This window comes from Aythya ferina (assembly GCF_964211825.1).
Source record: "Aythya ferina genome assembly, chromosome: 1".
NCBI classification, from domain to species: domain Eukaryota; kingdom Metazoa; phylum Chordata; class Aves; order Anseriformes; family Anatidae; genus Aythya; species Aythya ferina.
The window spans coordinates 143,941,290-143,968,017 of NC_140296.1; the positions used below are offsets into that span (position 1 = coordinate 143,941,290).

Genomic DNA, 26,728 nt, shown 5'->3' on the forward strand with positions numbered 1-26,728 from the left:
GAATTTCCACTGAGGTCCTTCTGTTGAAGTGAACGATAGCAGTTGGCCTTGCAGGAAGAGCTCTGGGAAATGGAGCTGTAGATTCAGTTTTAAAAGGTAGGAGAGAAGGAATAAGGTGAGGTTATCAACTGGCTGCTGCCCTGCAGGTCTTTCTTCCCTTGCGTTTAACCTTTGTATCTACAATGTCTCATGAGTCATGGGCTCCTTAACATGAAGGCAGCTCTTCTCTGTCTTCCTTTTTTCCCCATTCTCAGACAGTTCCACTTGTTTTTGTTGTTAATTGGTTCAGACAAGATTTCCCCAGGGTCCTAGGCGGTTTTATCATCAGCCAGTAATCCACTAATTCCCTTGGACGCACAGGAGTCCCTTTTGTGTTATGCTACAACTGCCTCTTTGAACAAGTTGCGCTCCTCCACCATCTATCAGATCAATGTTTTGTTGTGATTAAAGTTGTCCTTGTCCTCAGAGCAAATTCCAGCGCAGTTATGTTAGCTGGCTGCAAACTGCATCATGCGTTTGATCAGCAGAAATTCTCAAGATGCTACTATCTAAACTAAAGCAAAAAGCTTTAGGGAATGAAACACTTTTTTTCTCACAGGGATGGGTGGTGATCCTTTCCTGACATAATCAACACGAGCATGTCCTGAAAGTCTAAGTGGTTTACCCAGACTTTTGCAAGAGGGCTGGCAGCTATCATCTGTATCAGAGCCTTTTAATGTCACGCTTGGAGTCTGTAAGGTTTTTTTTTAACTGCCTCAGTGGGGTGCTGCTCTGTATTAGAGAGCAGTGACCTCACTGAGGTTCAAATAGCTACTGAGCAATACCATGTACTGGGAGTTCAGAAGAACTGGGCCTGAGAAGTTACTTCTTAAAATGCCTGGAGACGGAAGATCAAAGTGAACAGGCTTTTTCCTGTGAGGTTTCTCTGTGAACCTTCTGAGAGCATCGGCAGTATTTTGCAAATCTTTTCTCAGCCATAAAATAAAATGTACAAGGCAGAGGTGTATTAGGTGATAAAGTCATTATCACACCTTAATAAGGCATCCTGAGCTGATGTTGGTAGTGATTCTTCTATTACAGTACTGAGCTCTTTATTTCTAGCATAGTGGTGAGTACCTAGAGGGCACAAGGACCTGTCCTGAACTGCATGTTTTTGGCACAGCTTTGGGTATCACAAGTGCTTTCAGTATTTCCCTCCCTGGGGTGGACAAGCAAAAGCTGCTGAAAGATTCAAGACCTTTGAAACCTCACAGTTCACCCTAAGGCCTACAAGAAATAATGAACTTCCTGCACCTGGGCCATGCTTTGATATCAAAGCCTATAAAAGATGAGGGGAAACTCCTGCTTTACAGCCGTATGCAGGCAAGTAAAAGACACACAAATATCCCTACAGCTCAACATGCTGGTGGACTGCAGGCCCCTTCATGTGGTGAGCAGACACCAGCCTCTGGCTGGGCCCTGGCCTTCTCTGGCTGCATCCTGGCCTCTTGGCAGCCCAGCACGGTGGGGCCACCTTCCTTGGGCACTCATGGAAGACTAAATAATTTTAGGGCCTTGCTTTGCACCCTGGAGAGCACATTTCATGTGTATGGAGCCAGCAGGTCACTAGATGGCCTCGTAACCCAGGCGATCGGGCAGATCCAGGTTTTGCCTGTGTGATCTGCTCTGAACCTGGCACCTGCAGAGCTGCAGGGCTGGCGGCATCACCTCAGGCACGGCTCAGGAGCCTTTTACAGAACGCAGCATGTGAATTTTGGGACGCTTTGTGCCACGGGGAAGCTAGGGAAAGCCTTGTTTGCTGTTCTTGTCAGAAGCTGCTTCTATTCCCCACTGTGGCCTCTTGTGTCCCTTAGCTGGATCCAGCCAGGACATCAATGAAGCAAAGGCAGCCCCTGTGGGAAGGCTTTTGTGGTGTTGTGGCACCCAACATCCCCGTGGGGAACCCAGAAATTCTCCTGGTGTGTAGAGTCAGGCGCTGAGCTCTGCTCTCTGGGGACAGTGACAGGACCCGAGGGAATGGCATGGAGCTGGGACAGGGGAGGGTCAGGCTGGGGGTTAGGGAAAGGGTCTGCACCCAGAGGGTGCTCGGGCACTGGGACAGGAGCGATTTAAGCCGCCCTCCCTCACGCCCCTGCTGTGGCGTTTGGGGTGGAAGAGAAGCGAGGGCGCCCTCAGCGCAGCAGCCATGTTGCCGACTTGAGGGACAGCGGCTGCTCGTGTCGGCACGTATCGCGACACAGAACACCAGGATCCCTAGAGCCGAGTCCCCCAGCGCCGAGCCCTCTCCCCGTGCTGCCGCTTTAAGGACGGGCGGCACAGCACAGCACAGCACAGCCCAGCACGGCCCGGCCCGGCCCCGGCGCGGCGCAGCGGGGCGGAGCGGCGCGGCGCGGCGGCAGCAGGTAGGTGGCGGCCGGCAGCGCCCCGCGACGGGCCCCGGCCCCGGCCCCGCCTCGCCCCGCCGCGGGGGGGCGGCCCTGTCGCGGCCCTGTCGCGACTGAACCTCGGCCTGCCGGGCGCGGCAGCGTGCCGTACATCAAATTAACGTGCAGCAATTAGCGGGGGATTACGCGGCTCGGCCTGGCCGGGGAATGTCGCATGGGTTAATTACCCGCGGTAATTGCCTGGGCTCTGCCCAGTGGCGTTCTCAGGCGTGGAGGAGCAAAGCGTTGTCACAGGGGTTTGTTTGTAATGAAAATACCGAGCCTTCAGCCAGCGATTAAAGCCAGGGTTTGACTGGGCTGGCATCCTAAATAGCAGGTGTTGGGTGTCAGCAAGCAGTCAGACTAACACTAAAGCAAAGGCCGTGCTCGCACAGCAGAAAACACAGGAGCTTCTGCTGAGGATGTGGACAAGGAAAGGACAAGTGAAGCCCCGAAACACAAAGTGCTCTTCACCCACTGCTCAGCCTCTGCCTATGGCCCTGTTTGCTAGCAGAGGCCGTGCTTCCCCCCTCCTTTGCTTCTCTGCTTGTGCCTCGAAGACCAGCCTTGAGCAGTGACATATGAGCTCGTCCAGTCTGAACGCTTCATCTTCTAAAGACAGTTTTGGGGAATGTGCTGGTTCTGTTTTTCTTGCATTAGCTCGGGTTAATTTTTTCGTTTAATTTTTTGCTGTTGGCTTTCCCCCTAACTGGTTGATTCTCATTAAATATGTTGATAGCATTCTTCCCAGTGGGTCTTGCGACAGCTCCTTCCTTACGTACCACTTCCTGCAGGCTTCGAAGGCTGTCTGGGACAGGGGCAAGACACACGATCGTGACAATACAACAGCACGGGAACCTCTGCTCCCTAAAGCCCTGGTGGTGCTTAGCCCTGCAGTCACAGAAAAATCGCTTACGTAGCGTTATTTCCCTTTCAGGAATCATCATCTGTCACTATGAAAAACAGCATCCTGTGAGTTTCCTTCCAGCCGCCTCATCGCCCGTCTCAGATAAGCTGTGCTCCAAGCTGTCCTGGGGAGAGATGGCTTTCCGTGGCTGGAGGCGGCTCCTGCTGGGCAGGCAGAATGCCCTGGCCAGGGCTTGGAGGAGCAGGAGAGGAGCCCCCTCGCTGCGCTGGAAGCGCTGCCGCCACTGGAGCGCTGGCAGGACTTTGGACCCTGAGGTGAGGGCGTTTTTGGAGGAGAACACGGAGGTCACCAGCAGCGGGCACCTCACGCCAGAGATACGACTGCGCCTCCTCACCCCTCGCTGCAGGTTCTGGAGGGAAAAGCCTGACCTGTGGCCTTATGGGGACCCGTTCTGGGCAATTTACTGGCCGGGAGGCCAAGCCCTGTCCAGGTATGCAGCACACATCGCTGAAAACGCTCAGTCCAGTCTGCAGCTGGTCAGGAGGTCAGGTCTGGCTCTGGCTGTAGTGATTTATGGTGACATGTAGTTGCCTTGTATGAGAGCACATCATCCATGCTCCTCTCTGCTTATACAGGATAGAAGTAGTCTCTTCTGGTTGGCTGTGAAGTTTCAGCACCTACTATATGTAGAGTAGCTTATAGCTCTTACTTTGAAATCTGTTTTCTTCTATGGAGCTGCATGCGTTGACCACAGGGCTGAATTTGGATCTGTGGAAGAGCTGTGCATTTGCCATCAAAACCTCGCAGGGCGGTTAGTTCCATCACCCATTGTCACTCCTAACAGAAGGATGGCTGTTTTGTGGTGACACGTTGCTCTTGCTGCTGTTGTTGGAGACAGACAGGCGAGTGGATGTGTGTCTAGTCAGCTGAGAAAAGCAGGTTTGTGCTGATGCTCTTGGAGTGCTGGCTAGCCTGAGTTGGTCTCTTCCTTTAGGATTTCAGCAGCCTTATTATCAAGCCTTACTGACTGCCTTCCAGTCACATCAGAAGCCACACTTTTATTTTTGCCACCTACTGTAGAAACGTGTTTGAGTGTTGTTGCTATTCCTGATGCCCAGGAACTAGTTAGAGTTCTGTTCTTCTGTAAAATGAAATGTCTTTGAATAGCAGAAAAAAAAATAATTATTATAATAAAGTAACTGTCAGGCATTCTTACGTAGATGAAATGGGAGGATCTGGACTGGGGCTTTGCTGTTTTTCTGCCGGGAAGTGTAAATAGGAAGGCACTTTCAGCCAGGAAAAAGATGGGTTGTGCAGTTAAATTGTTGATTAGCCTGCCATTTAGACAAATTAGGATGCTTCTAAACACTGCAAGATTGAATAAGATAAGGTAATCTCTATCTTGTTATTATACGATTTATGTGCCCTGATATTTGGGTAGCAATACTAATGGTCTGGCATTTCACCACTTGATTGTCGTACTGTTTATGCCCTTGTCTTGATGCATTCGGCATGTCAGAAATCAGCCATGTAATCTGAAAAAGTAAAACACAACCAGGAACCTGAAAACGTGCTTTTTCTTTAACCGTGCTTGTTTCACAGTTGGCATTTCCACACCAGAAGTCTCCTGTTCCAAGCTACTCCTCTCTGTACCGTAAGATGCCTCGTTATCCCAGCACGGCCGTGGCGTGTCCCTGCCAGGGGACGCATGCCCTAAGTCACTGTGGTCATTAGGGGAAGCCTGAGAAGCCCTCAGCTGGAAACACAGCACTTGCCGTGCTTGGGCCAGCCCGTGCTGTGCATGTTACTGCAGGAACATCACTGCAAATCCAAGCACAGCCCCTAGACAGAGGAAACAGGGCTTCCATGGAGGTCCCACCCCGTCCTTTGCCCTGTTTGCAAACTATCGGCTGGTCTCAGAGGAGGAGGGATTATGTGGCGGGGGGCAGTTGCCAGACTGCTGAGCCTCTCTGCACAAAGGTCTTTCCTGGGTGCCCTCATAAACAGAGAACATTTGAAAAGTAGCAAATAACGGGGCAAAGCTGTGGGAACAGAGTGACAAAGCTGTATGTCAGACCTAGCAGGAGGTTATTTTCCTTAAAACGAAATCAGTTTCTCTCACTGGTCTCATATCCCCAGCTCAAGCACTGAGCTGTTGTGGGGAGGGGGGTAACAAAGGGCAGTGGTACTTGATTTTTCTATCAGCAGAGGCAAATAAGGAGCTCTGTACCACAAGGCATATGTGGGACAAGCATCCTTTAAGATACCACGCTTCATTACCTGTATGAAGTAAACTCTTGTGCAGCATAATGCAAACCCGAGTAACCTGCGTAACTTGTGTATTGCACTAACAGCCTTCCTTTTAAATCCAGGTACATTCTAGATAATCCACGCGTTGTTAAAGGGCGATCAGTTTTGGATCTTGGAAGTGGATGTGGAGCAACAGCGATAGCTGCTGTGATGAGTGGTGCATCCCAAGTCCTTGCTAATGACATCGACCCTAGTAAGGCCTTATTTTCCCACCTCTCTGTAAAGACCTTTATTGTTTTTATTAAAGCATGTTTAACACTGACTTTTCTTTGATTCACTTGGCAGAAATTCAGTTTCCAAACAGAGTTCTGTGAGCGCTAGAAAGATGAATGGATTTTGCCAGTGTTAGAAGCTGGGTTGCACCAAGTGTCTGCATAGCAGTGAACAAAGTCTCTGTCAAACATGTGCTATACACCATCACAGCTGTTTTGGAAGAGAATCCCGAGTGTAGGTGGCAAGCTGCTTTCTCTGTAGGACCATAGCATTTTTCCTGCAGTTTCATATGTTAGGGGCTGAATTTTGCCTTTCTTTCCCTCCAGGTTTTGTTTTCCCTTAACTGACTTGTGAATTCAGTTTGTTCATAGCTTGATTACTCATCGATTAGGGAGGAAGTATATTCGTAGGTTGAGACAAGAGGGCTCTTCTACATGTAGTTTGATTCCTGGACTGCCCTTGGTTTCCAGTATGGATAGTACTTCCCTAGGTTGTAGTGTAGTGATAAAATTCTATCACTTCGTGCTAGATTTTGACCCATAATGAAAGTTGTGGAAGTCCTTCGATTGGATAAACAAAAATATTTAAGAGATTAAATTGAAAAATGCATCAACGAAATTCGCAAGGGGGCTGAACAGCAGAATCCTAAAACTTTTTTTTACTCTGTGACTTTTCTTCAGTTGCAGGCATGGCAATGAGGTTGAACTGTGAACTGAACCACCTGGATCCCTTCCCCATCGCCATTAAGAATATCATTAACTCGGACGCTGGCAAGTGGGACCTCATTGTTCTGGGCGATATGTTTTATGATGAACAACTTGCTGACGGTCTCCATCGCTGGCTGAGGAAGTGCATCAGGATTCATCAAACTGAAGTGCTGATTGGTGACCCTGGCAGGTATCAGTTTTTAAGCCACAGCATTCACAACCAGCTCCACAAAGTGATAGAATATTCCCTTCCTGAGTATACCAGACAGGAAAACCATGGATTAACATCAAGTATCGTCTGGAGTTATCAGCCCTCATCAAATAGCTTAGAAAGCTGTTAAAGCTGGCTTCCTAATCAATGTTGTCTCACTTGGGTGGCTTTTTTTTTTTTTTTGTAAGTATATAAAACAGAAATGGAAATTAAACATGGAACATACCTGTTAATGCCAAGTAGGTTGCTGTTCCTTCACTGTAGTGATTTCAGTCATGTTCACTGAGGCTTTGGATCTATCTGAGGTAACAGCTACATGCAAACTTTCTTCAGTAAGACCTGCTGAAGTGCAAATCCAAAGAGATTGCACTTCAGAGTTTGCATGCTTGATGTTTTTTGTCTAATTCATGTGGTAATCTCACTCCTTGACACTACTGTGCAATGTTTTAGGTGTTCAGTATACCACTGTGGGGAGAGAGGAAGATGGCAGCTGAAAGATTACTGCACTGCTTTAACACACTTTACAGAAAAATTGGTTGTTGTCCTTTGTATAACTCTCTGCTAGACTATTAGCTTACAGTATACTCAATTCTAAGTGCCTTGCTCTGTTTCTGGATATCTCTTCTGAATGTCCAAGTAACTAATTTGTGTCTCCCCCTTCCCTCTAAAATAAATCTATTCTTCCTTGAAGCTGTTGGAGTGGTTATTTAGGAGCCTAAAACATGTTTCTTGACTTGTAGCCACAGTAAAAGTTCTAAATACCTGGCATGATTATATAGCCATACGATATATGTTCTTCTTTAGAGAGAACATTCAAATGGCTACATTCCCTAACTTCGCAAGGGTAAAAAAAGACACTTATCATGAGGGGAAAAGGATGGGGGTTGAAGTTGTCTTTCCTTCTGCCATTTTTCTGAACAGAACCACAGAATGCTGGCGGTTGGAAGAGACCTCTGGAGGCTGTCTGGTCCAACCCCCTTCTCAAGCAGGGACACCTAGAGGCTGTGAGAGACTCTAAGTTTAGCAACGTGAAGCAAAAACCAATGTTTTCAGAGCAGCCTTGCAGGAACTATAATTTTTAGCAGTTTACTACTTAATAAGCAGTGATGCGGAACTAAAAACCAAAGAATGGATCGCAATGCCCCTACAACTATCCAAATACCAGATGACAAGGGTAAAAGCTTTTAACTGAAGAAGTAAGTAGCTCTCACTCATAAAACCAATGTTTATAAAATAGGAAGTTAATGAACAATCATCTGTACATAACATTCAGCTGTTATAAAATATAATTTAACAAGTTTTCAGAAATATCCAAACAGAAGACTTACAAACCTCAATATTCAAAACAATACATAAATATTCTGCATGTTCACCCAAGAATTTACAACACCCATGTACAATATAGAATATGAAGTGGTAAGTGCGTACATGATGTTCATCTCCCACTTCACCCCAGCACTCTTAAACATTTATTAAAAACAACTGACTTAACCTGAATCGAAACCAATTCCAGTAGAATTATGCTAGTAACAAACCCGTAAGACAGCAGTCTTAAGCTCTGGAAGTGAAAGATTTAGCAAGACTTACACATTAAACTTTCAAATCTAAGAATGTAGTGTTACATATTGCAGTGTTTGAAGTTTGTTTTTTTTTAAAGCACAAGGTAAGGATACAGCACTAAGTTACACATCTAGAAGAGATGAAGAGATTAACAGGAGAAGACAGTAAATCTGCACGCATGTTTGGGGACAATGTAAACTGCATTTGCCACTGACATGACAAATCCAGGGTTACATTAACAAGGCAACAGCTTTGACAGTGGGGTCAGCACTGTTTAAGTACCCTTTACCGTTACAGGCTTCAGTGGTCTTCCCCATTTAGCTGCTTTACATGTCCCCATGTACAATTTTCTTTTTGATGCAGCACTTGAAATGAGTCTGGCAACCATCTCTGCACACTGTTACATGTCCTGCAGTAAGAGACAGGGGGAACAGGCTTGTTCAGCTTGGGGAAGTGAAGGCTCCAGGGCATCTAGCAGCAGCCTGCCCATAGCTATTAGGGGGCTACCAGGAAGACAGCCAGGCTCTTCCAAGAGAGAAAGGCCACAGGATGAAACAGAATAGGGCCAAACAGGATAGAAGGATATTTTTTTCCCCCCATTACAAGAGCAGTTAAACAGAGGAACAAGTTAGCCTTCACAAGCTCAGATTTCTCCTCTTCAGCTTTTCAAGACTTGCCAGGTAAAGTCCTGATTAAGCTGGTCAGAGCTGACACTGCTTTGGGCAGGAGGCTAGGCTGGAAACTTCCTGGGGTCCCTTCCCACTTGAGCTAGCTTATGATTCTACTTCATCTTTTTGTGGCACGCTTCGTGGCCAAGCAGATAAATTACTGCATACAGGCATTAGGGATTTAGGCACCTAAATTTGAGAATTACTCTTTCAACTACACATGAACAAGATTTCTAAAGTGGATCTGCTCTTCCACAAGCCATATAATCAAGAGAAGAACAGAGATGATTGTCAGATATTATATCTTTTAACATTACTGGATGCAACATATATTATCTTTCATGCAATTTGACCAGAACTTGAAATAGACTAGAAGACCATTTTATTTCTATAACATCTTAAATAAGCGTTGGCTATGACAAGTATTAAGTTATAAACATAGTCCTTCTGCTTGCCTAAACTCATGGGTTTGAAAGTGTCATCAGATCTGTGAGACCTCCCTAGCTAAACCCTGCTATGTCCAAATACAGAATAGCAAAACAGCGTGCTGTCTGCTCTCTGCATGGCTAGAATTACTAGTGTTTTAGAAAGTTTAATGCTGAAATCATACAGGTCTCACTAGAAATTCTACTGCTTCAACAAAGCCAATGAGCATAACTTATAATTGTGATAAGAACACTGCTCCCTCATGTAATAATAAACTCAGTCTACATTTCTAAAATTTAATTTAAAAATGACTAGAATTGCACAACACATAAACAAACATATTTTCATCTTCTGGAGGCTGCTGGAAGTGTAATGAACTGCATACACCAGAACATAAACTTTGTTGAACTCTGCCATCCTGAGATTCATGTACTCAGACACTGTCTGATCCCACTTCAGTCACAGATAGGCTTATGAGGACTGACATTTTGTTCCTTCTAGTGATTTTCACATAGAGCCAGAGCAAATGAGTATTTGCCCATGTACAAGATTATTTTATTGGTCATAAGCACTGTTCTGAAATGTGTTAAATCACCACAATAATTTCAAAGCTACTTTATGTTTACAGACTGTATTTTTGGATGTGTAAAGCTTCTGTAAACATTTGATAGTAAATAAAGACAGAAAGCTTTAGCATGAGTAACATCAAAAGAAAAGCACCTACAGTTTTCCCTCCAGGCTGAGAAAAAGTACTACACAGTAAAAGGAGATTGTTATTATATAACATATATTTGCACTGCTATTAATGACACTTCCATTTACCAGTTCTCTCTGCTGACTTTTGTCAAAGGGAAGTCCCAACTTTGCAGACACTTCTGTGTAAGTATTAGTATTATGTGTGGGCTTGGTATTTTTAATTGCAACTACCCTCTCAGATTACAAACTCGGAACAAATACTTATTAATACTGGATTCATGTAGGTAGCTAAGATGCTGAAAGATGCTAAACAGTGGCCAAATCTGATCATTCAAAGAGGCTGAAAGATGACAGTGTAATACTGATTATCATTTTAACTTTCCTCTTAATGGTGTATGACCAGTGATGCAAAGGCAGGACTCTTAGCAGAGTCCAGGCTCACATGCAAGGACAGGAATGGTGACGGAGACCTCTGGTGGGAAGAAGGAGAGAAGCAATCTGGAAGTACAAAAGTCACCAGCTATTTCTCTGAGGTGCTTGTTTTCTGAAGCAGCTCTTCCATCTGTAAACTTTACACTCATACATACACAGACAAAAAATAATCAGTAAATGGTCCACGTCACTTGCTTGATTTTGTTTGATAAGACTAGCTGCTCTAAAACATCTCGGGAACGATCTACAAAAGAAAAAAGGAATTTCTTGTTATTTATTCAGAAAATATATTGATGGTTCGATCACAATTACACTTGATGTATAGCAGTAGTAATTTCAAACCATTCTGCTCTTTCTCCACTCAAGTAACTGTAAAGCATCACCAAACAGCCAAACATAAAAAATGTAGATTGGTATTGGGAGAGTAAAGTCTCTTTTTTCCTTTTAGAATTTAATGAATACACTCAAGTGTGATTAACTTCTGTGTCCTGCTTTTCTGCTGTGCTACATTTAGTAGGTTTCATAGAAGCAATACATCTTTCAGAAGGTTAAAGTAGAGGAAACTTCAGTTAGCTAGACAGCAAAACCACACAAGACAGCAAAGAAAGCATTTCTTATTCATATCTGCTTAAGTGGCTTACTCTTTGTACAAGTTTCAATAAATACACAACTGTTGCATTAATGTAAATTAAAATTTAAAACCAACCATTTCAATCACATAAGACTCAGGAAAAGAAAAACTATGGTTTTATTTCAACTTTCTTGAGCATATTTAACAGTGTGTAATGCCAATAGCTTAATCTTTTTATGACTTCATAGGACTTTGTTTTAGATTGTTTTGATACAAAATGTTTGATATGAAAGTAAAAAAATTAGTTTCACATAGAGTATTTATCAATCTATGACGTCTGTTGTCAGGCAAGAAAGAATGGGAAAGTATGTAACATATTTGGAAAACCAAGGATGGAAGAGAGAGCAGCCAGGAACCTTCAGAAAAAGCCATTCTGCACCTGGATCTGCAATTGATCAGTCTTTCCTAATAGCGCTGTAATGACACTATGTTAGTGACAAAAATGTGAGCACAGTCTAAGATAATAGTAAAGATATATTAGGTTGTAATTTTTAAATATGGTAAAATATTTTCCTGAAGTCTTCTCATCCACTTTGGGACTGCATCACCATGCTGAGAGGAAAAGAACAGCAACAGGAAAACTCCCTCTCTGGAGGCTTCCAGGTTTTAAAGCAAAACTCTCATTTTGCTTTGAAAACTTCAGTGTGCATTTACTATGTTATCTAGCAAGTTATTAGATGTATTGCATAATTTGCAAAGCATAGTATGATTTCCCAGAGAATATACTGTTAGGAAGTCATTACTCTTCCCACTCCCTGCATGATTTGACCCACCTGTTATTAGTGGACATCCATGGAAGAGAAAAATGTGTATCTTTGGACAACAAGTCAGGACTGCTTCCACAGCAACATCAGTCAGATTTACACAGCGCTCCATGTGGATCTCCTATTATGAAGACAGTTTAGAAAAAAACAAACACTATCAGAGAACCCTTAGTTTTGGAGGTAGAGCTTTCATCTGCCCAAACATCTTCTGAGATCCCCACCCAGAAGAAATTATGACCTCCTGTTCCTCAGTGCATTGACCCCTTATATGGTCCTGTAGAGACCAGGAAATGCTCAGGAAAATTATGACAGCTTTTCTATCAAGTATCAAAACTAAAAACATAAAGCTGATTTTTCTCCACATATATATCTCAATATTTGTCAAATGTATATATCATTCAGGACAACTTAAAAAACTCTTCAGTGAGATTCTACAGAGTTAGAGATCCATTAGTTTTCCTATGACACACATTCTCCTGCCAATTTGCTGCCCAGGAGAACAGATTCCAGACTGATTTCTGGGTTTTCCCAGAACAGGCACGATTCAGTCTCCACTGGAAAAAGTTCTATACAGTAAAAAGTTCCTAAAAGTGCTTCTTCTAAGGCTAGACACTCATTCCCTTTGTTATCATTCTCTCTCCTTTGAGAGAAAGTTTTCTTCCAGCATCACATTTGCAGCAATCACTCTTTGGCAGTCTCTGTATCTGAAGTCATCCTCCTTTCTGGTAGTGTTTACCCGTATGGCTTTAACAGGTTATTATCATTTTCTTGGTCTTGTTAAAATGGTTGTTCTTTAGACTACTTTATGGATTCATAAAGACGACATTCAAGAAGAAATGCAAAAAAGGGAATATCAGAGAGAATATTCTTTGTTAAGTCTATCTCCCTCTGTATCATGTCTATCCTAAAGGACTTTTAAAAATGTCATCGAGCAGGTACATCCCAGTCTTACATACAGGGAAGTTTTGTCAAGAGACAAAATGGCATGACTGATTTCAGAAGAACTAATGGAAAATTTCAAAGCCAGCATTATGGAATTGTATCATTATACAATAAGGGACAAGAAAGTGTATTTTTTGTACAAACACACTTGTAAGGGCTGTACAATTAGCCACTTTTTAAACAAAGCCTCATTTAAGTTAGAAATCAAAGGTAGAACAATTGATGCAAGAATCCTTAGGCTCTAGCAGATGTTAACAATTTTATTAGACAAACTGAGAGTTTTCACATTATTAGTTCTATTTATGATCTCACTTTATGTCTCGATAGTAAACATGATAATCAGACACTTTTCATTTTGAAATACTTTCTCTTCCAAAGTTCTGCTATGGTTTTAAACTAAAAGATGGGAGATTTAGACTAGATGTTAGGAGGAAATTCTTTCCTATGAGGGTGGTGAAGCACTGGCACAGGCTGCCCAGAGAGGCTGTGGATGCCCCATCTCTGGAGGTGCTCAAGGCCAGGTTGGATGAGGCCCTGGGCAACCTGGGCTGGTGGGAGGTGTCCCTGCCCATGGCAGAGGAGTTGCAACTAGATGATATTTAAGGTCCCTTCCAACCCAAGCCATTCGATGATTGATTGTATAAGATCTTTTACCTTCTTTACCTCAGCATTGCTTCTCTTTGCCAATCTGCCAAGTTACAGATTCGTGGCAGTCCAGGGAATACTTCGGAATTTCTAGGAAAGGTGACTAAGATATGCAAACTTAATGCCAAAAGGCTTTAAGTTTGTCATGCAGCTGTCTTCTCCACTGGGAAGGTTTAAAGACCTTAATAGTCTGAGGGATTGTCTCATACTCTTTAGCTCTATTTTCTATCATGTCTTCTCTCTCTCCTCCCTTCTGCATGCATTAAAAGTATTTTCCCCATCCCTGGAGTTCCTAGAAGCTTCTGGACTTATTTGTGCCCGCCACCTCAACCTTTTTTTAATACTTATAGATGAAGCATGTCTTATATAAGCTACCTAAGTTATTCTTTTTGATCTAGTACTGCTTCCACAGGCATCCATGCACACCACATCTGAAAGAAAACCTGTACGCTTTCAAAGAAATAGTAGCAACAGCAACATGAGCAGGAAATACCAGAGGCCACATTTCATAACTTGGCAATTTTAATGAAAAGTACAATGTGAACTGATTTTCTGTTGTTTGAAGAAAAAGGGCTTATACATAAGAATATAATTCTCTGTAAATTTTGTACAGTAGTATTACAGAAGTGTTAAGGGAATACTGACAGAGCAATTGCACTAATGTTGTTAGAAAATAACTCAAAACTCTAAAAACACCACCAGTTAAAATAAGCAAACTACATTTAGTAGAAGATAACTCATCTTGAAAAGAAACTGTGGTTATCAAAAAACTGATCTGAGGCAGTGGTATCAAAGATACAGAAAATGAGTATTTAATTCATAATCAAAACCAGGGCAAGTGTGTACACAGAGGTTAAAACTGAATAACAAACTTCCGTCAGAAGAAATAATAATAATAATAATGCTACTAATAGTAGAAATGCAAGTATTTGCTTTTTTAATTTCCTTGTTTGGTTAAATAGCTTACCTTTAAATTCTTTGAACACACTCCACTCACTAGTGCTATAACACCATCATCTGTTACCTAGAAAAAAGTTATTAACACAATGGATTAAAGCTCAATTTTTCAAACATGGCAATTTGGGAAACGTTTGTATATTAATTTATTCACTCCCTGAAGTCACTGGATACATTTAACATTACTATTTTCTTCCAACTAAGTTTGTGGAGAAAATTATCCAAGTATGCTTTTTCGTGTCTATTAAGTACTCGCATTATACTGCCATGTGATCCACCCCAGCTTTTCTATTGGGATGTTTCCAACTGTGTAATTATTTTTTAGCTTCACTGTCTCATTTAAGTGGGTGTACTACTATGGTCTGGCCATGACATTTTTATTTATAAGGCACTTCTCTTCTGCTAGACCAATTTCCCTGCGGTTTTCATGACTGTTAGAAATGTTCTTGAAAGAAGTTCCTCCTTTAGGAAAACAAAAGTAATCACAGCAGCCTCTTATCTGCAGTCTTACTTTTACTCAACCTGAATCAAACCAGCTATTTAAGACAAAATTCCCTCAAACAAGCAGTCTTAAAGCACTCATCATATGCTTGCACTGAAAGGTTTATTGAAGTGATTGGCTACTGAAAGTCACAAAACGGCAATTACCTGCAAGAGAGAAGAGAAACATAACAGACTTTCTTTTCTTCGGAAAGAACAGTTTACATGTTCTCTTCCAAATTCATTAAACTTGCTCCCCATTTCCCACAAACCTTGTATTAGATGACTGGAATAATAGTCATCAAATATACATAGTGAGGCTTGGCCAAATTTGACAGCTAGAATCCAGAGAGCACGAGCTCCATTTCTGTTTAAGACTTCAGTACTTCCATTGCACAAATTGTCTCCCTGCCTACTGGCCATCTATTGCAAGTCTGCTGTACAGAACTGTAATAGCAGGGGTCAAACCAGTGCAAGTGGAGAATGAACAGGAACATCCTAGTGTGAAGGTACACAAAGGGCTGTAAGAATAGCAGGTATTGTCAGTAGCTTAGCAGGTCATCAAGGTGACAGCACATTTAGCTTCTCAAGACACCCACACCAGGACACAAGGCATAGTAAATGAGTAAATTCTAATAAATCCCATATGTGGGACAGAATGGAGAGACTAATCCCTGTTATTTCTTAAAGGCTATAAAATGGCACATCCAAAACCAGCACATCCTCACCAGCTTAAGAGCAACTTGAGTTAAGTGATAAAGCTTTGATAGCCTGTATCCCTTCTCCTCCACATCAAAACAAACCTTGACCACACTTAGTGGTTGGTGCCTGAACACTGGACAGACCATCTGAATGCTCTCTTGATGACTTTGAGTGTATGGTTATGACAGCAGGAGGGCATCAAACCACCTCTCATTAAAACAAAGTCCCCTTACTTGCCTGCAAGGGGAATTAAGCAGTGCTCTACTACTCCTGTGGTGTTGCAGTACTGTTTCCTACACTATGACAGCATCCAGCTGAATTGTCTGTAATCCTATAACTGCCCATCCTCATCCCACACTGCGGATAAACCACTTACAGTTAGCATCAAGCCACAAATAAATCAGCTTCTTGGTATAGACCAGTTGTCACCAAAACTCCTGCACAACTAACAATGGCTTACATATTCAGGTACAAGCAGTTAAGCATATAAGCAACCCAGTTGTACTCTATATGGGAAGTGTCTGGACAGGTAAAATAGCTAGCCAGCAACATTCCTGCTTTTGCCAACACGTTTTGCAGAGAATTAAACAACCCTGCACAGAACTGTAGTTTGCACAGCCCCTTCAGGTAAGATTCTTTCTGCAATTGTTTGCCATATACTGAATCAATGAACATTACAAAGGAGATGTACTGCTTAATTAGTGCAGGGACTGGGACTTTTGAGCCTGTATTCCTACCTGTTAACGCTTCTGGGATTTAGAGCAGACTAGGAGTACAGCGGAAGGCACAAGGCTTGTGTATAAACCCTAACTCCTCAGAATGGTAACAAGCACACTTACACACAAGCACAAACAGATTCCTTATGCAGTCCCAGGCTAGAGTAGCAGAATTCTTCAGGCCAAGCTTCCATTTTATACCTTGTGTGTATGCAGGAGATACAGAGCTACACCTCCTCCTAAATTCAATCTTTCCCTTGCCTTTCCCACCCTATGTCGTGTTATTTTTGTACCAGTCCTTGTAACTTCTGCTTATTGTGTTTCATCTCTCTGCAGTCATGAGACAAGACTACTTTTAGGAATAGTTACACCACTCTGTGGCATTTGGCCCCTTTGTAGTCTAGCTTACATCTGTTTCCTTAAGCTTGTAGTGAGTTGTGCCCTTCTTTGACTGCTCATTTACTTCCAACTTCCTCACTGCTTTACTCTTTCACGCAAGTTTGCCAGTTCCACTTATTTTTACTGTTCATTCTGGCACTCAAACACAAGAATATGGTGAGGTCTTGGAATCTCTACAGGCATGAGTCACCCAGGTTCTCCCCCCCAGGCTGCTTATCTGTAACAAGCAATATCACAGGGAAATATTTTAAGCTTACTTCATCGATATTTGTTTCACATATTTCAGTAAAATGAAATTCAGAATTATAGTGTTTTATCACTGATGATCAGGAAGGAACAAAAGATGCTGAAACATCTAGTTATTCAAGAACCTTTCATCTCAAGTAAAACATATACTGGGAAACTTCTCTGTTTCATGTAAAGGAACTGAGGAGGTAGGAAAGGGAACAAAAGCCATCAAATAAGTTTGAAGAGAGTTAAATGATACTAATAAATATTACCAATGAATAGGAAAAAAAGACTTTTGATGCCCTACCTCTGGAAAAACTTAAAGGAGAAGAATAGCCACTAAAATATGAACCTGTTCCGTATTTTCCAAATCTGCACTTCATTAGGAATGCTCCATGTATGACTCACATTCAAGTAATCACTCACTACCACAGCCAACTGCACGCTACACTCCATTATCTCAACAATTCCTTTCATCCACTTCATTATCTGACGATAATTATAAAGCCTGTATTAGTATTGCTGTTGCAGCTGATTCCTTCCTTCTCATGCTAAATACTAACTGCTGTTAAATCCTCTTATCTGTCCTTTCCAACATTTTTAATGTCATTCGTTCCCTGTTGACTCCATAACATAACTCTGACAAGCCATTCAGAAAGCAGAGTTGCTCCTGAGCCAGAACTAGTTATGGAGTCTTTACTCCTACTCCGGGGTTATATTACTCAATATTCTACATTATTATTATTATTCAGGTCAGTTTGTCTTACCTAAAAGATGATGATAATTTTTCCAAGGTTTTACTTTATTTTTAAGAAGTATTTTATAATTTGAATACAATGATTGTAATAAATAAAGACACAGAAAAAAAGTCTCCAGTATGCAGTGGATTCTAATAAAACATATGTATGGTTAGCTCACATTATATACTGTAATACCGAAAGGTGGTATTTTTCTGGTTACTGACATGCAAAATGCATCTATCTTTTTCTTTAAGAGGACGAAAGTGGAAACGAACTGTGGTCTTAAACCTTCTTAGGAACAGATCTAAAAAGATCCTGTTTCAAGTTTACCATAAATAAATAAAAAAAACAAAAGTTAACCAGCCAACCGTCCCCATAGTTACCTGAGTAGATGAGAAATCCACACTGTGTAGAAACTTGCAGTTTTCTCCTAGTGCCTGCAGAGAAGCGTCCATGATGCCTGAGCAGCTGCCCAAATTCACTATTTGTAAGAACTGGCAGTTGAGTGCAAGAGCGAGAACTCCACTGTCAGTTATGTCGCAGCACCTTTTGAAAGACGCTTCACGCAGGTAGGGACAGGATAAGGCCAGGGCTATGATACCTATCAAAGGAATAGCAATTTAAATAATTAGTCTTTTTAATTTTTTTTTATTTTTTTTTAAAGCATAATTACCTTGCTGAAATCAATGTACTGTCCTCTGGTCACTGACTGCTCAACTTTCATCTCATGCCATGCCAGCAAAATTCCGTACAAGGAGAAAGAAAATAATACCAAACACAAGTGGAGACCTGCTAAGTGGCACTGCAGAAGAATGCCAAAGCTGATGGAGATTTCTAAATGCTGAATTCCCTTGCATAGTGCAGAAGGATGCCTGAGGGATGTTATTTATATACAGGAAGTATTATCTCAGCGAGCACATGAAAAAAAGCCACAGGTTTGAGATGCCTCTGGAAATGATGGTGCAGTTGCATCATAGTTCTGATGATACGGCAGGTCTTTCGAGGAACAACGTCCCTGCATACAACCGAAGTATTTCAGTCACCTGGTCAGTATGGTTCCACAGGCAGTAGGTCCAACATGAAGAATGGAAGCATGTGATCATAAAGGCAAGTCACAGAAAAGCTAGAAGACGGGGAAAAAATCAAGTTAAAGAACATTATGCTGTGCTGGAAAATGAGCACATGAAGCTTGTAGAAACAGGAGATCAACTGGTGGCAGACACAGAAAGGTGCACAGACTCAGGGGAACTGAGGTGATACTCTGCTGGCTCCTGAAGGACTCTACTTGCTGGAAGGTCTGGACGCTGGGACACATTCATCAGCAAAGTGTTTTAACTTAAACGGAATCTGCTTGAATAACTGGGGGCGCTGCATCAGCCAAAAAAAAAAAACAGAACTGTGCACTGTAGAGTGACTGCCCCACAGGGCACAGCCCCACAGCACCTGAGCTGAGTGAGCAGAGCAGACTGATGGTAGTACTTCATCCCACTGACAGTCCAGCAAGCATTAGGCAGAAAAAGCAAGGTAACAGGTCATGTCCAAGGCGATTTTAAGAAATCCAAACAATAGTTCAGAAGCAGGACAGGAACCATGTACACCTACGGCAGAGCTCTGGCCAGGACTGAGGGCCCATGGGCAGCTGGTTGTTGCAGCTGAGACTGGGCATGGCCACTAAGGTCTGTTGGTGCCCTCAGGAGCCTGAGGGCTGGCAACACACAGAACATTTACACAGAAGTGTCAGGAGGTAGCCAACAACATAAAAATACATGAAATACAGATGCAATTCATGAAAGGAATTTATTTCAGAGATCATGGAAACATGATGATTCCAGCTCTACAAAAAAATTACCTAATTTCTGGATAGAAATTAAAGTTGAACACGATTAAGATATTTTACTGCATAACTTTAAAAAAAGGCGGATGAAATAGTATTTGAGTCAGAATTACTTTGCAGAGAATGGTAGAAAAGACAGTAAGGGGAGATGAATTTAGATAGAGAAACAAGAACTAGTGAATACTATATTAAAAGAAACATGCTCCACATACAACCTACAGAGCAAATGTTTGCTAGTAACGACAGTGCTCAGATATTCATGGATGCGGTAGACAGGTTTCTTAAGAAAAAAAAGTTACCAAATTATTAAGAGGTAACACTTTAAACTGTTTGCATGCACATTTGAATAAGAATTGTTTCAGCTTAAATTAAAATCTTTGTAACTCTGATTTGCAGTTAAAAAAGAGCTCAGTTTGTAAGCAGGAAAGTTGGTAAAGTTGAATGGACTAGAAGCTTGTGAATAAACAACTAGTCTTCCCAGTATTATTTACAAAGTAATCAGGAATCTCCAAATAGAGGAAAAACACACACAAAGAGCTCTATGCTTAGCTGGTACCTTAAGAAATTTACTAGGTAGCAGCAGACAGATGAAAGCATGGTTGGAAGACCATCACAAACTATATCTTCATGGTCAAAAAGCATTAACAATGAGGTGACATTAAATTCAGTCAACAAACTTAACTAAAAAAAAAAGTTTAACCTAATATTTAAGTAGAAAGATAAGCATATCAGCATGCAGTGGTAAGAAAATACAGACAAGGCTGATCTAAAGCAAGGAATATATTAACTCAAAAATAAATTAATACTTTGCTTCTATTTTCAATAAGGTTGAGTTAATGATGGAACAAAAGAGTAAGTATAATGAAAAGACAGAACTAAACTTGTGGGAAATAAAACTCAGCAAACTGTATTCTTTCAAGCCAATAGCTCCTGACACAACTTCAGACTGAAATCCCAAATCTTAAAGCAACTTAAGTCTTTCACGTCAGGGGAGATGCTGTAAGCTTGCTTACTAAAGAACAAATATATTTAATTAACGTGGGGGAAAAAGTAGTCTAGGAATTCACAAGCCTGAAACTTCAACCCCAGTGGTACTGGAAGGGCTCTGGAACAAATTTTGAGGAAGGAATAATTAAGATGAAGCGGCAAATATGATCCAAAGCACATAGTTTTTATCAGAAAACCAGAGTTGCAGTAACCTGATAGCTCTCTTTTGTAAAATAATCCATGCTCGAGGCCTATAATTTACACAGTTGAAGGTACTTTTAATTAGTATTGGTGTGACATTGGGGAGTTCTTAAAGCAATATTTACCCTAGATGTTTCTGCAATTTTCTCCAATCTAACAAGAAAAATAAAACAGAAACAGGATCCCACTTATCTGGCAGAGATAACATACCTTCTGAAGTGATTCCCAATCTGTTTTCTTTGCAAGAATTTAAGTTGATTTTTTTCAATTGCTTGCAGTTATAAAGCTGCAACAATGCGTTATCTGAAATATCACAGTCTCGGAGGTCTAGGGACTCCACAGCAGGATGCAATACCTGGAACAGAAACCTACCATTTCAGTCAAATTCTGCTGTGTCATACACCATGCATATTTTAAAGCTGAAATAGCTGTACTGTTAGACATCACACAGAACTCTTAAAATACTCACTAGAGCATGGGGTTACCAGTCCTGACAACTAAATCTCTAGAGAAAATATGCTACATTTGCCACAACAGTATGAATGTTCAGCTTGTGATCACATCTAGAGTAGGAACCCATTAACCCCATTATTTAAGCAGCGTAAGTACTATTCTGATGGTATGATTGTTAACATTGGTACTTCAGCCAGCACAGATACGTTTACCAAAGATAATATCCTCAGACTTACTAGCAGAACTCTGATGGCAGAAAACTGAAGTGTAAATACTAATTGCAATCAAATCTTAAATCTGCCTAAGAGATAAGGGCAAGCTTCAAAGCTATTTTACTCCAGAGTATTTTTCTCAACTACACACACACTCTTTCTTATAAACAAGCAAACTCGTTATGATACCATGAGGATGTTTCAAATACTCATAAAATAGGCTCTTCAAATCCCACAAGACCACAGGTCTTCTTCTCTTCCCCAAGAGTGCATTTATAGAGCTTACACCTGAAGTGATGGAAGCCTTCAGATTTTAGTAATAGCCACATATCTTACCTTTAATTTCAGTTTTGAGGATTCTCGCTATTTTTTTATTACATAATATTAATAGCCCCCCTTTTCCATGCCACGTGTCACTGTGCAAACAGTCTGTATCTTTTCTGACCTAAAGGTAAATGTTAGGTCAAGTTTTGCCATCACCTTGTGTTACTCCCTTCAGCTTGTCATTCCCTTCCTTATCTCACAAAGATAAAAGCATATGGTAAATCTCCATATGCAAGGAAAGGTAAGAGCACAGCTGACTAGCTTGCTAAAGGCCTACTCCTTTCTCAGCTTCACCATTCTGAACAGATACTACAAAGATATTATAAGGAATACTGCTCTTCTGTTGTACAAATATACAAGGTGCTAAAGTCAAGCAAGCCTGCTGAAAAAAGCAAAAAACTTTCGGTACACTGTAATTGCAAAATGAAAGGCAGACATAAGGGAGGGTTGACAACTTTTTTCCTCAAATGCCAGAAGCCCCAAACATGTTTCTTTATGCCATAAAACCTCCCACATATCCCATAATAGGCTTCTGAGTAGTTTTCACAAGAGTAACAATTCCTATCTCATTCATTTTTCTGGATTTGTATTTAATGAACAAATACAGCCAAAACCAGAAAAGACGTGCTTGAAGCCTAAGTGATCCCAAAGATTTATTCAAGGTACTTTCCCTGACTGTTGGCTTTCTTTCACAGTTCCAAATTGCCTAAGACACAATAAAAGTGAGCAAACCACTGGTTCTCATGTGAGAAATCTTGTAAGAGATTAAGACTGCAAAAGGGGAAAAAGAACCATTAGATCAATTCTAAATGAAAAGCAACATTACTCTAACATCGTCTTTTTAGAGTAGCTAGAGTATGAGTTTCCCTATCCAATGATTTTTCACATGTTCAGTTATTACTTAAAGGTTTGCTTACTTTTGTTATGCACAGATTCATATTCATTGAACACATATACTAAAATCTAATTTGTCCCAAAGAGGTGGAATTAAGATAGAGTTAAGGATTGCTTTGATGCACAGGAGATTAAAGTACAGACACTTCTCGTGGACAAATGCTGAAGTGTTTTATGTATCTTTATGGTAAAATTGAGCTGTAATAAGGAGTTTAAGCATACACGCCATGGAAAGCTGCTTCAAGCAAAAAGCAGAGTGAAGAAAAAAATATGATAGCACCAAACTGTGCAAGAGCAGCAAGGTAAGAGATGAACAGAACCTTATAAATAAGTGCAGGCGAACAGAATTTCAACTGCAAGAAGTTTAAACCTTAAATAAAATGCTGGACAACACAAAAGAAAGGATGCATGTAAAGGAAATGAGACAACATAGCTTGGAAAAATCCAAGAGAACAGATCTATCCATAATACTGTGGAAATTATAAAACAAAAGTGCAGGAGGGAAGCAGTAGCAGAAACAGAACATTCCTTATCCATATGGAGGCCAAATTGTGACGTTGCAAATGTACAGAACATGAAATGCCTAGGTTATGTATGATGCAAGCAAGGAACAGTAAGAGCTAAACATAGGGTGGTTTTTCTACACTGAACAAGAACAATATCTGCAAGATGAAAGAACAGGAAAGCTGAAGAACAAAACAGTGTGGAAAAACAGTAGGAAATCAGAATCATAAAGGTGGCTAGCATTTAAAGAAGAGTCCAAATGAGAAAAATAAACCTCGAAACTGTTAGGAAAGAAGGCTAGTATATGCCGTGTTCAAGAGAAGTTATTACAGGTAAGGAGAGGAGAGAATTGCAGGAAACTGCAGGAACAGAGAAAGGAAAAACATATGAGAAAAAGAACCAAAATAGAATATCCAAGTAGCAGATGGAAAATAGGGTTCCTAGAGAAGGCAGTGATCAACAGCTAAATGAAGACAAAGACAGATGAGATTTTGCAGAGCCAGACAAAAAAAAAAAAAAAAAGTAACTTAAGATATCCTCAGTCTGGGAAATAACTGGATAGTTTAACTTTTTTTGTGTATGTATACACAGTCATATGGTTATAATTATACGCATATCTTAGGATGCTTAGAAAGGAAAACTTGCTAAAAATGTAGCCACAATCAAATTTTGTCAACACAAACTTGACAAAATATGATAAAGAATGCAATGACTCTGTTGAAGAACTTGCTTTCCCCCCCCCCCCCCCCCCCCCCCCCAATTAAAAATGGTGCATCCTAAAGATACAATGTTTTGTTGCAAGTTTTCCCACACTACTTAAGATTCTGTCCAATCTCGGTTTCACTATTTTGACTCTGAGAAACTGATACTGTTTGCTGCTTACAGGTTACGGGTAAATGCAGGAATGAACAGGGAGTTGTTCATTTCCTTTTTCACCAAGGTCAACCTTTAGCTCGCTTCATTTCTCACAACTCCCTATGAAACTAAACGAGATAACAAGACAGATACCACAACAGATGTGTCCCTCAATTTACAGCTGAAGAAAAGTCATTAACTAGTTTCATTTTGAAACACTGACAGACATCAGTGAGCAAAAGGAATGAGAGAATGTGAACCATTTATTTCTAGCCCTAGCATAATTTTATTTCAAAGAATCAAGATTTAAATAAATTATATTGAGATCACGTGCTTAATGTCAAGAACGTAACAGAACCCTAACAACTTCCTGAAATCCTTTAATTATAAAATTACGCACTGGCTTTTTGAAACATACTATTCTCAATAACAAACTGGTTTACAACAGTCTAGTTTCTAGTACTAAATAGGGGTGATGTAAGTTTGCTGATTACACAGAAGTCAGTTACCTCTTACTGGAGGGTGGGAGAACGTTTTGCGTTTACTTGTCACTAAAATCATTATTTCTAATACAGAACTATTAGCATTACAGGGTGTAGGAAAAAGGAACAGAAAAAGGTGAAGATATGGACAGTGTAAGGAGCCCTGAATTTATCCATTGCCTCACATAAAGAATTGTATTTAGTTTATCCTCATGTATTTACTACCAGACTACAGTTCTGAATGGATTCTTACCTCGCCGATATTTGAATCTGTTATTTGCCCTTGCATGCTCATTAATTTAATTAGTTTATCTTTTATGTTGGGTGGCAACGGCTTGATATCTGCAATGTATCTGGAAACGTTCTTTGTCAAACACTGAATGCACCTGAAATAAAGGAAAGATACAGTACAGTCAGACAAGGCATTACATATTATAGCAATCAAGCCTTAATATGTCAAATTTTGCATCCAACTGTGCTGCTTCCAAACCTTATCAGGTCGAGCTGTTCCCTGCTACCACCAATTCAGTTATTGCCCTTTTGGGTCAAGCAGCTCATCCTTCCACCCAAGTGCTCCGCTCCCAAACAACTGCAGGCAAAATTCAGCCTCATTCGCTTCCCTCACCAACAATGCTCACCAAAACGAGTTTGCTGGTAGCACATTTGTGAGCCCTAAGAAAAGTCCTTTCACCAGGTGAACCTCCAGAGAGGGGGCAATAAAAGCTTTAGTTCATAGAGCTGCTTCCAGGGAAGGGACATCTTTCACCTCAGTTACAAAAGCAAAGATTAAGGAGATTACATTCTCAGCTGTAATATTTTGTTCACCCTAGTTCACAGTAATCTCTTAACATGAATGGTGCTGTGTAGCCCAATGCTTAACCCTTCTAACCTTCTGCTTAAAACTAAATCTGACAGCAGAGGACTGGAAACTGTCACCTGAGGCATGCATTTTTGAGTCTTCGTAGGGGCCAGAAAGTTACAGATCAACGAGCCTGTGGTCTACAAAGTGGGTTAGTCAGATAAAAACCTATTGGGCACACAGAAAATATAATGTATAGGGGAAAATGAATCCACAAGGAGTTTTACAAGGCATTCAAAAAGCCTCAGCAACATTTCTTTAAGAAACTAAGCTGCCCTGGGATGAGAAGGAAGGTTCTTGCACAGAGGAACAGCTGGTTGAAATCCTATTGCAATCAGAAAGATTAGTTGGTTTGACTCAGTACAGCCTCTTTTTTTTTGGCCTCTTTCCCCCTCCTCCAATATGCTTGTTCTTCAGAATGATTTATCAACCTGAATCATGCTCACCAGGCTAAAGATTTTGAACAAAAAGTAACAATACACACTCCTCCATCTGCACTTTCTGTACCCATGACATCCTGCTCTGCCTGCACTTTTTGCACTCAAGGGCCCCAACTATTTCTCTGTTCTGAGCAATCAGGTCCCCTGGCCATATACCAAAACTTACACAAAGTTTCCACCAGGACATACTGCTCCATCAGACATTGCAAACTAATCTCAAAGACACACAGGGCTGAAGCACTTACCTGAAACAGAAAGACTGAACAGAAAAATGTTTTAACTGGCCTACTAGCTCTGCAGAATGCTGGATAATGCTTTAAGATTCGGTTTGAAATCCTCTACTGCCCCTAGAACTTTATCCGCGTGAATGCAAAAGGGATCGTTTCAGTCACTATACAATATTAAGAGACTCCATCTGGAACAGAGCTTTTTGGAGAAAACATGGAGAACTTCACTTAGGCGTAATAAAACAGAGCCCAGTATTATCCAGATATGCATGTAACAGCACCTATGTGGCACATCTGAAATAATGATTTTCAAGGTCCGATACACAGAGGTGTAATCTCTTACACAACACTGAGTACTATAGAGGGACACCAATCACACAATCCTGTCTTTTTAAGACTCCTAAGGCACTGTCATGTATCATAGGATACATAAAATGGTAGTGTCCCAAGTTCTGGGACTGCAAATGACAATCACAGGCTCACTGAAACACCGGAGACAATCCCGGGAAGAGCTTATGAATGCTTCTAAGCACTTAGAACCATCACCACTCACTTGTACGCTCCAAAACAACTGCTAGTCCTTAGAGAAGGAATCACAGCTCTCTGAAGGAAGAGTTTATTTTCAAAACCAAAGTCCCTAGGTAAGTGAGGAACATAAACTAGCATGAATCTAACCAACATCCAGAGAGAAAGGGAAAGGTAACATTTTGACTTGGTAGTGCCAAGACTTTAAAAAGC

At 41.2% G+C, this 26,728-nt stretch overlaps 2 protein-coding genes across 11 annotated transcripts in view; one reads left to right on the forward strand and one right to left on the reverse strand.

Moving 5' to 3' along the window:
- ETFBKMT (electron transfer flavoprotein subunit beta lysine methyltransferase) lies at positions 1 to 8,243 on the forward strand. 7 transcript variants are annotated; one of them, XM_084506694.1, is made up of 5 exons: positions 2,142 to 2,402; positions 3,361 to 3,781; positions 5,664 to 5,794; positions 6,495 to 6,711; positions 7,654 to 8,243. In XM_084506694.1, exons 2-5 carry the CDS (start codon positions 3,465 to 3,467, stop codon positions 7,748 to 7,750), a joined length of 762 nt encoding a protein of 253 aa, XP_084362820.1. In that variant the 5' UTR covers positions 2,142 to 2,402; positions 3,361 to 3,464; the 3' UTR covers positions 7,751 to 8,243. The 7 variants fall into 7 exon arrangements, with proteins under 7 accessions (XP_084362818.1, XP_084362820.1, XP_084362817.1 ...); XM_084506692.1 differs by lacking the exons at positions 2,142 to 2,402; positions 7,654 to 8,243 and adding an exon at positions 1 to 96 and having other exon boundaries at positions 6,495 to 7,422; XM_084506691.1 differs by lacking the exon at positions 7,654 to 8,243 and having other exon boundaries at positions 2,151 to 2,402; positions 6,495 to 7,422.
- AMN1 (antagonist of mitotic exit network 1 homolog) overlaps positions 7,943 to 26,728 on the reverse strand; it is a 23,278-nt gene continuing 4,492 nt past the window's right edge. For 3 of the 4 annotated variants that reach the window (XM_084506698.1, XM_084506695.1, XM_084506696.1), the window contains exons 2-7: positions 24,718 to 24,850; positions 20,951 to 21,095; positions 18,102 to 18,319; positions 14,464 to 14,520; positions 11,919 to 12,030; positions 7,943 to 10,758 (exon numbers count right to left, since the gene is read on the reverse strand). In XM_084506698.1, the coding sequence (XP_084362824.1) occupies positions 10,685 to 10,758; positions 11,919 to 12,030; positions 14,464 to 14,520; positions 18,102 to 18,319; positions 20,951 to 21,095; positions 24,718 to 24,850 (739 nt within the window). In that variant the 3' untranslated portion in view covers positions 7,943 to 10,684. Of the gene's footprint in view, positions 10,759 to 11,918; positions 12,031 to 14,463; positions 14,521 to 18,101; positions 18,320 to 20,950; positions 21,096 to 24,717; positions 24,851 to 25,929; positions 26,009 to 26,728 lie in introns of all 4 variants that reach the window. The other variant, XM_084506697.1, reaches the window with a different exon arrangement.

Coding starts and splice junctions, on each gene's coding strand:
- ETFBKMT (XM_084506688.1), top strand. CDS start 3,153: ATGTTGATAGCATTCTTCCCAGTGGGTCTTGCGACAGCTCCTTCCTTA. Junction 3,782..5,663: donor GGAGGCCAAGCCCTGTCCAG/GTATGCAGCACA, acceptor TTTTAAATCCAG/GTACATTCTAGATAATCCAC. Junction 5,795..6,494: donor TGCTAATGACATCGACCCTA/GTAAGGCCTTAT, acceptor ACTTTTCTTCAG/TTGCAGGCATGGCAATGAGG.